This window comes from Penaeus monodon, chromosome 7 (genome assembly GCF_015228065.2).
Source record: "Penaeus monodon isolate SGIC_2016 chromosome 7, NSTDA_Pmon_1, whole genome shotgun sequence".
In the NCBI taxonomy this organism is placed as follows: Eukaryota; Metazoa; Arthropoda; class Malacostraca; order Decapoda; family Penaeidae; genus Penaeus; species Penaeus monodon.
Window position 1 is genome coordinate 42,059,975 of NC_051392.1, and position 9,302 is coordinate 42,069,276.

At 38.0% G+C, this 9,302-nt stretch overlaps 2 protein-coding genes across 2 annotated transcripts; both read left to right on the plus strand.

The window, feature by feature from the left end:
* The first annotated feature begins 337 nt into the window (after window positions 1–337).
* LOC119575351 lies at window positions 338–1,225 on the plus strand. The gene is made up of 3 exons (XM_037922905.1): window positions 338–361; window positions 543–635; window positions 815–1,225. The coding sequence occupies exons 2-3, from the start codon at window positions 593–595 to the stop codon at window positions 1,093–1,095; spliced, it is 324 nt and encodes a 107-aa protein (XP_037778833.1). The 5' UTR covers window positions 338–361; window positions 543–592; the 3' UTR covers window positions 1,096–1,225.
* A 2,003-nt stretch (window positions 1,226–3,228) lies between these two features.
* LOC119575661 lies at window positions 3,229–7,476 on the plus strand. The gene is made up of 6 exons (XM_037923290.1): window positions 3,229–3,246; window positions 3,385–3,454; window positions 3,788–3,880; window positions 4,008–4,156; window positions 6,874–7,002; window positions 7,462–7,476. Exons 1-6 carry the CDS (start codon window positions 3,244–3,246, stop codon window positions 7,474–7,476), a joined length of 459 nt encoding a protein of 152 aa, XP_037779218.1. The 5' UTR covers window positions 3,229–3,243.
* Window positions 7,477–9,302: the final 1,826 nt, after the last annotated feature.

Genomic DNA, 9,302 nt, shown 5'->3' on the forward strand with positions numbered 1-9,302 from the left:
GGCTTCGCTTATTTGATAATTTGTCCACATTTTAAAAAGAACTGGTGGTCATCTCATATCTGGAGTTGCTACTTGAGTTCCAAAACCCTTTTTTGTGTAACCGTTATTCCTGTTATTTCGCTAGCTGGAAGCAATCATGGAGCCAAAATGTTGGGATTAAATGTATTCTGAGAAGTATGGTGTGCATCAAGCAAAACTATGTCTATCATGTTTTAATACCAGATGTTTAAAAACAAGGACTTGGGGTTTTCTCAACGAATGGGAATATAACTTCACAATCCCATACCCTTGCTTTTATCCAACAGAAGTTTGCTGTTGCCCTCTTGTTCGTCTCTTGTCCTGGCTGCGAATGCTTCGCAAGGTGGCATATGAAACATCGATACCATTATGAATCAGTCGTATTATTTTTACCTTGGTTTTCATACAGAAATATTGTTAAACAAAAGTAATGTTATTTAGATACTGTACTGACTTATTTAACTTTATATTCCAAGCTATTGGACATAATGTATATATATATATATTTTTTTTTTCTTTCACAGAGGCTCAGACGAGACTCTTAGCCCACTTTGACATAACAACTCTAACACATATGAGTACTGTCACCGTTATGGTTCACTACACTTGTGCCAAAGGTACATTTCAAATTGTGGTTCTTTTGGAGTTCTGAATTTTTGGAAAATCGAGTAAATGTCCATGGGGAGCTTAGTGGCGTATAGTTTTAACAGAGTGAGACGAACCCACTGCAACGTGTACTGATGGCCGAAGTTTGGACTAACAAGGCTTATGAAGACTAACTGCTTTTTCCCACTAGCTGTCGCCGGTACCGCCTGCACTGGCCGAAGGCGACGTCGTAGCATCAAGCTAGACATCAGTAAGAGTTACAACCCTGGCGCCTTCGAGACACTCGTTGGCAGCTCACTGAACACCGAGCTTGAAGAACCCGAAGAAAGCAACGACAAGGGGAAGTTCTTCACGGTTTGGAAGACAACCACTTCGACCCTCATGATCACCTCCACTTCGTACAACAGGGATATCACCGTGTCTGTGTCCCTGTACTGCACCAACGCCTCCATGCTGTACGACCTTTGTTAAACAGCTAAATAACTATCCTGGCTAGTCGTCTACTACAGCGAGACATTAATTTTTAGTATTAAGTGTATGCATATATAAATGTGTTCGACTGTGTGCAAAAAGTTGGCCCTCAAAATAAATTTCACCATTTAAATGCGCTTTAATTTACCATTCTATTCATAGAAGTATTACACATAAACATACATATACACGCACACACGAAACACGTACACGCACACACACACAAACACACATATATATTATATATACACACAGGAGTATAAATTCATATATAAATACACATATAATTTTACACACATATATGTGTATATATATTCATGCATATACACACATACACATACACACACATATATATGTGTGTGTATGTATATGTATATATATATATATATATATATATATATATATATATATTCTATACATATGTGTGTATATATGTATGCTTCTTTATATCTATTTACGTGTGTATGTATGTGTATGAGTATAAATATACATGTGTGTGTGTGTGTGTGTGTTTCTTTATGTATGTACATATATCATTAATATCACTATTATGGTAAGACATAGAGAGCCACACTAACAAAATAGAGAATTATACCATCAAGGGTGTAAGTGCAGGTGGAAACACAACCAAGAAAGTAAGAAGATATCAAATCACCTGCTATTTACGTTGTAAAAGCATATTAGCTGAACTCTTAAACTTTCCAAGAGTCAGAGAAGTTACATTATCCATTACAGAGCCAACAAATAGCATTGTGAAGCAGCGAGAAAAAGAGGTGTAACCGATCGAATTACATCACTGATTTGAACGTTATAGAACTTCTAGTAACTCTTGCGGGTTGACAAAAATCAGATAATTAATTGTGTATTAGTGGTATTTGTGTGTGTGTGCGTATGTGTGCAGATATTACTGACATATTTTGGTTACTGATACCACTCATGTATGACAAAGCTTATATTGTTTTGTTTGTGCGACAAAAAACATATGTGTATATGTGTGTGTGCACGTGTGCGTGCGTGCGTGCGTGCGTGCGTGTGTGTGTGCGTGTGTGTGTGTGTGTGTGTGTGCGTGTGTGTGTGTGCGCGCGTGTGTGTGCGTTTGTGTTTGTGGTATTTGTGTGTGTATGTATGTGTGTGTGTGTGTTTATGTGTGTGTGTGTTTTGTGTGTGTGTGTGTGTGTGTGTGTGTGTGTGTGTGTGTGTGTGTGTGTGTGTGTGTGTGTGTGTGCGTATGTGCAAATATTACTGACATATTTTGGTTACTAATGCCACCCATACATACCATACGCATTAATACTTTATTTGGTTCCGAAATTAACAAAGAAGCTTGTTATATAGAATTCAGCATCGCCTATGAGTCGGATAGGCAAATGGCAGGGGACTTTGTTGACATCAGAAAAAAAAATGATTCTCGATATTTGCATTTCTCCACATTTCTATAGAAATGGCCAGCTTACGCTTTAGATAGCACAGTAATATATGACTGCGTTTTGTGAATTTCCAGGACGTTATGGCTGCCATCTCCGCCCAGAGCTCATAATTCGTGGAAGCCTCGAAGAGATGGCGCCTTTGCCGGGTGACTTACAAATGGAGGTCCGCCGTAAGCTTCATTCTCATACACAGCTGTCATCTTATATACTGAAAGCCGCAGTCCAGATCACCGATTCACATTAGTATGAATTCGTGCAAAGCTGGCAGAACCATTGCGCGTTTTCGGTTTCTTCTAATAGATTACCTTCCTTTTTTTCTTCCTCTCTGTTTAATGGAAATCAAACTGGTGCAATCATTGATCAAGGAATACATCTAATCGCAATGATTGATCCTTTTTTATCTGGCCACCTACTTGCTTTACTTTCCTATACGATACATATTAAATAGTTTCAGTTACATAGACACACATAACTTACTCACAAAGTTCCTGACCACATCAGGAGTCGTGACCTCAAAGGAGGCTAACTGCACTCCATATCTTTCCCACATCTTTGAGTTTGTGAATTTTCGTCGTTGTGTTCCTTCTCTTTCTACATTTATCGCTGCTCCCGGGCCTAAACTGGCAAATTTTCCTCATAGGCCTAGGCGCTCCACCCTGGCTGCATTGCGTATATAAGGGTGCAGTACCTTGCTTCTACAGTGGTTACTTCTTCCGCAGTCATGGTTAGTGCTGGTCTTACTCCTGGGAACCACCCGTTTCGTTTTACTTGACAGTGTGACTAATGATGCAAGGAAAGAAAGTGATGAAGTTCATGGTACACAATGCAAATCTATACCATATACTTATCTTTTTCCCAACAGAAACTTGTAGCTGTTTTGGTTGGTCTGTTAGCGGTGTGTGGAGTCCAGGCTGAAGATGTTGCCGACACAGGTAGGTCTCACAGTGAACGAATAAGAAATATTTTTTGTCAGCTTCAGATGTCTTTCCAGTTTGGAGTCTTCCCAACATTGCTGCTCGAAAAGTTACTGAATATATATATATACACACCATCCTGTCACCAGAGTTTTCTTTTCTGCTTCAAAACGGCAAAGCGAATAAAAGACATCAAAGAACAAGACAGCTTTTTCATAAACGTATGATTTTCTAGCGACAAATTGATAAACAAAGGTACAAAGCACGATTCTATATTAGATAGATAAATTATCTAACTAAAATTCTGACTTCCTAAAGATGAAAAGCAGCACGGTTTTCTTCTACTTTCAGGGAATGAGGCAAGATTAATTGCTAACTATCAGACAAACTACCTTTACACAGATGAGCACCATCACCACGTGGCTCACTACACCTGCGTCAATAGTAAGCATTTTTCAACTAGTATTCTTTTGGAGTTCTGAACTTTTTGAATGTCGAGTAAATGTCCATGGAGGCCACCCTTAGTGGCTTATCGTTTTAACTGTTTTTAACTCCCGCTTTTTCCTACCAGGTGCCGCCGCTACCCCCTGCACCGGCCGAAGGCGACGTAACATCAACTTAAACATCGATAGCAACTCTGGCGATTTCAACCCTGACATTTCCGAGACACTTGTCGGCAGTTTATCGGACACCGAGCTTGAAGAACCCAGGGACGGCGGGGCGAAAAGGGGAAAAGTTCTTTTCACGCTCTGGAAAAACAACCACTTCCCCCTTCACGGTCACCTCCATTTCCCTAAAATAGGGATTTTTCCCGGGGGCTTTCACGTTCGCACAAACCCTTATACTTTACGGCCTTTTTTTAAACACAGCTAAATAATACCCTTAGTCGTTCGAGGGAAGATTTTTTGTAAATAATCATATAAAAATTTTTTTGTTTTTTTTTTTTAAGAATTTTTTTGGAAAATAAAAAATTCACACAAAACAACCAATTATTCTTTTGAAAAAGCAAATATTACACACGCATATACCGCAAACAGAACATGCACCACACACACACACACCAAACACACACACACACAACACACCCGCGCACACAACACACAACAAACAACACCCCAAAAGCACACATAAGTGTGGTGTGGATGTATATTGTTATATGCTACATAAGTAATATACATATATATCCTGTTATATTACTCATGATTTGTGATTTATATGTAAATATACATCTATATACAAATACATAAACACATACATCACATACACTCATATATAACAATAATTTTTTTATACACACATTGTAATACATATACACACGTGAACATAAAACAAAAACACAGTAACGTGTACACAAAAAAATAGGAAAACAGCAATTATTAGAAGTTCTTTTTAATTGAAACTTGCCTAATTACAACTTGAATGCACACGGGATTTGGTGGCAACTTTTCGTAAAGTTTTCCCCCCCCCTTGCTTTTTGCTGTGGGGGGGTTTGGGGGGGGATTGAGGAGACTGACGGCGTAGTTTTAAAAAACGCGGGTGCCAACCCATATCTTTTAAACTGTCGGCAACCCCCTTTTCATGGGGCTTCTGCGGGGAGTGGTTGGTATGCCTGCTGCGCCCCGCGCGCCACATTTGGACCCCCAAGGGGGGGCTAAATTACGATGTACGGCCTATTTTGAGTACGTTTTTTCGGGGAAAAAGGGTTTTCAAGCTGACTTTTGAGAATGCCAACTGTCATATTCACAGTCGCTCTCAAACCTTTTTGATCGAAGGGGAAATTTCAGCAAATACAAATTTTCATTATTAAAAAATCACCAAAAGATTTATCTTTAGACTCGCAATTTCTTATTTCATCTAATCTTAAAATTTATTAAATGTGCTGATTATATTCTTCTTTAAAAGTCAAAAATTTACGGATATTACAAATTTAAAAACAACACACCATACTGTGGGTATAATATATATATATATATATTATATATATATATATATATAAATAATAATATATATATAATATATTATAAATATAATATATATATATAATATATTATATATATAATATATATATATATATATAATTTTATATATATTTGCGTGTGTGTGTGTGTGTTTGGGGTCATTTATTTTCAAAGTCTACATACTTAAGCATGCGCGTCCAATTTCTAAAAAATTTTTTTTTTTTAAATTTTTTTTTTCATTTTAAATTCCATCTGTAACACAAGATCATAATTTCGTTAAGTCTCTATCTAACGATTGTTTTGATTTTAAAGTGGATATATCGAAACTTTGTTTTGATGAAAGTTTAAATTACAAAATGAAAGTAATAAATGCAATTCTGGCCTTTGGTCAGAAAATACGTTATATCTTAACATTAATATGGTTGTTTTTTAATTTGTAATTTTCTGAAAAATTTTTACATATACCACCCTTTAAAAAGAAAAATAAACGCGCTTTTTAAACATATTAAGATTTGATAAAAAAAAAATGCGATTTTGAAGATAAATCTTGGGGATTTTTTAATAAGAAATATAGTATTTGCTGAACTTTCCCGTTCGACAAAGCTTTGAGAGCGATTTAAAAGACAGTTGGGATTTTCAATAGTCGAAACACCGTTTCCCCCAAAAAAACGTTTGTTTAGTTTAGTCCTTTTTTACCCCCCTGGCTAACTGCAAGGGTGGGGGAGCTGTGGGAATTTTATGCATTTATAACTATAAAAGTATTTCATTTCAATTTTTGGCAAACATTATTATGTAAGTACTTTTCAATTTCAGAAGGGAAAATTACAGCGTTTATTCTCATCGCCACGCCGGCTACAGTGGGGCGTGGAAAGGCATTGCTCATTTTATATGCGTCAGGGGTGTACATTCCAAATTTTGGTAAATATAAGTATTTTTCTAAGACATCAGAGGATATGAAAAGGTACATAGTTCTCCATACCTCAAGCTAGGGGGCCTAAAAGGCTGTAACACAGGCCTTGAGATATAATGTACAAGCGTTCGTTTTATATTCTTCATTACACAGTTTAACTTAGTTTCTTCGAATTACAAACGTACGACTGCCAATACAACTATACCCAAAGCCTGTTCTTGCGGTCAAAATATCACCTGTCTTTTTTGTTTTTTTAAAAACATAGGTGAATGAATTTGCCAAAACCGGTCAAATGTTTTTATGTACAGTTTTCAGGGCGTTGAAAATTTAAATTAACTCAGTAAAACTCCCTTTAAAGGAAGTTTTAAATTGTAAAAAACCCGGGAAATAGGTACCCCCAAGACATATCCACATTTGCTTGTCACATGTACTTTGCCAGGCGATCAGCAGATCATCCCGGGGAAATTCCAACATGCGAGGGAAATCCACCCCAAAAGTATATCATAGCCTCGTTTTTTGCACATACAGTTTATCCGGATGTCATTTGCGTATTAACTCACCTTTGCTAGGTTTTCAGAGCCTGGAGGCACTCTGGAATCACAGATTTTCCCCCGAACCTTGATTCAAAAGAAACGGTGGCCAGGGTATTCCTGCCAAACTCTTTGCGTGTGTGCCCATCAAAACCCCCTAAAACCCGGGTGCTTCAAGATATTTTTTTATATACAAAAAAGCCACCGTCTACTCCCAGACTGCAAGGACCCGCAGTTACATTCATATGCTTTGGAAGGTTTCAAGATGCTCTTTTTAAATTGAAATGCATACTGCTTAAGTATAGCGGGGGGGACACGTTTTTTTGGGGGGCCCATGAAATTTATTTAGGTCCGACATTTTCCACGGGGGTATAGAACTCCAGTAGGGTCTTGTTTGGGTATTTTCAGCTGAGCTAATTTTTACATGTTCTTGTACCCCGGATTTATAAGAATCGGTGTTGTCATGCAAAGGGTAGTCCTCTGTTCTGTTTTTTGTTGTCTTTGGAATTTCTGTCAATGGAAGGTTTCTAATTGATTTGACCCAAATTGGTATTTATATAAAATATTCTTTCGTAAACAGGGGAAGTTTAGTTGGGTTCTCATATTCCAAAATTCTTGTTGTTCTAGGGGCCCCAAGAATGATCCTCGGGTTCATTTTGATATTTTTCAAAAATAGTCAACTTGATTCCTTGTAAAACACTGGTCAATGCATGATAATCATGACGACCGTATGTATGAAAGAAAAAGAGTCTTGCAATTTTGACATTGATACCATGGTTTTCCCAACAAGTGTCCTAGTGGCTTGCCGCCCCCACACCCTTTTTCTTAGGTTTTGAGAACTCTCATCATGAAAACCCCCCAAGGTATTTTATTGAGGCAAGATCTGCTCATGTCATTAATATGAAACCTTGGCAAAGGGATTGTGTTTGGGTTAAAGGCCTTGGTTTTTTTCATCGGATTATCAAAAAAAACACTCCAATCCCCTTGGAAGTTATCTAAATCTTTTGCATTTTTTCCCTCGGATGAGGATTTAAGCAAATTCATCGGCATAGCAAAAATGGAGTTTTCCTCAAGGGGTATATATCGCTAGGCTGTACATCGTAAATTTAGCCCCATTGGCGTACCAACTGTGGCGCGCGGGGCCAGCAGGATACCAAAACCACTCCCCCCAGAAGTCCCCATGAAGGGGATTGTCCGAGCAGTTTAATGAATGGGTTGGCACCAGCGTTTTTTACTTACAGCCGTCGTCCGGTCAATCCCCCCCCCACCCCCCCACAGCAAAGAGCAAGGGATGGGGGAAGGCTTTACAAAAAATTGCCCGCAAAAACCCCGTGATAGATTCAAATTGTAAATTTGGGAAATTTTTAAATTAACAGAAAATTTAATAATTTTTGGTTTTTCCCATTTTTCTTTGGTACACGTTACTGTGTTTTTTTTATGTTTACGTGTTATATGTATATACATATGTGTGTATAAATTTATAGTATATTAGATTGTATGTGTTGTTGTGTTTATGTATTTGTTAAGATGTTATTTTAAAATATACATACACAAAAACATGTGTATTATACCAGGATATATATAGTATATATACATTATGTAAGCATATACCAAAAATATTAAAATACACACACACACATTTTGTGTGCGTGCGTGGTGTGAATGTGTGGGTGTGTGTGTGTGGTGTGTGTGTGTGTGGTGTGTTGGTTGTGTGGTGTGTGTGGCTGTTCGTGTTTGCGCGTATATGCGTGTGTAATATTAGCTATAAAAAAAATATTTGGTAAAAAAGCTTTTTAATAGTGAATATTTATTTTGAGGGCCAAATTTTACACACAATCGAAGCTTTTTTTATGCATATATTAATACAAAAACTAGCTGCTCGCTGCGGGGACACTAGGCCAGGGTAGTTATTTTGCTGTGTTTAACAAAGGCGACAGTATGGAGGGGGTTTGGGCGAAAAAGTGACACAGACAAAGGTGATATCCCTATTGTAGGAAGGGAGGGGACCGGAAGGGAAAGTGGTTTTCTTCCAGAGCGTGAAAAAGAACTTATCCTTGCGCTGCCCTCCGGGGTTTTTCAAGCTCGGGGCGATAAAAAGCCCACAAGGTTTCGGAATGTCAGGGTTTAAATCGCCCGAGTTGTATCGATGTTTAAGTGATGTTTCGTCGCCTTTTGGCGGTGCAGGGGGGGACGGCGGACCGGTGGAAAAAGGGGGGGGAAAAAAAAGTTCAAAACGATAACCATAAGGGGGCCCCCATGGCATTTTCTCGCATTCAAAAATTCAGAACTCCAAAAAAACTATAGTTAAAAAGGTTTTTTATTGACCAGGGGGGAGTGAGCCCCCGGGGTGAGGTGCTCATCTGTGAAAGGTAGTTGTTGATAGTTTCAATTTTTTCTTGCCCCATTCCCTGAAAGTAAAGAAAACCGGCTGCTTTTATCTTTAGGAAGTCAGAATTTTTGTTAGATAA

What these genes read in the sequence shown, in the direction of transcription:
- LOC119575351 (XM_037922905.1), top strand. Translation starts at nt 593, where the DNA reads ATGAGTACTGTCACCGTTATGGTTCACTACACTTGTGCCAAAG. An exon ending in TCACTACACTTGTGCCAAAG is followed by an intron (nt 636 to 814) that starts GTACATTTCAAA and finishes TTTTCCCACTAG; the next exon opens with CTGTCGCCGGTACCGCCTGC.
- LOC119575661 (XM_037923290.1), top strand. An exon ending in TCACTACACCTGCGTCAATA is followed by an intron (nt 3,881 to 4,007) that starts GTAAGCATTTTT and finishes TTTTCCTACCAG; the next exon opens with GTGCCGCCGCTACCCCCTGC. An exon ending in AAGAACCCAGGGACGGCGGG is followed by an intron (nt 4,157 to 6,873) that starts GCGAAAAGGGGA and finishes CACCTTTGCTAG; the next exon opens with GTTTTCAGAGCCTGGAGGCA.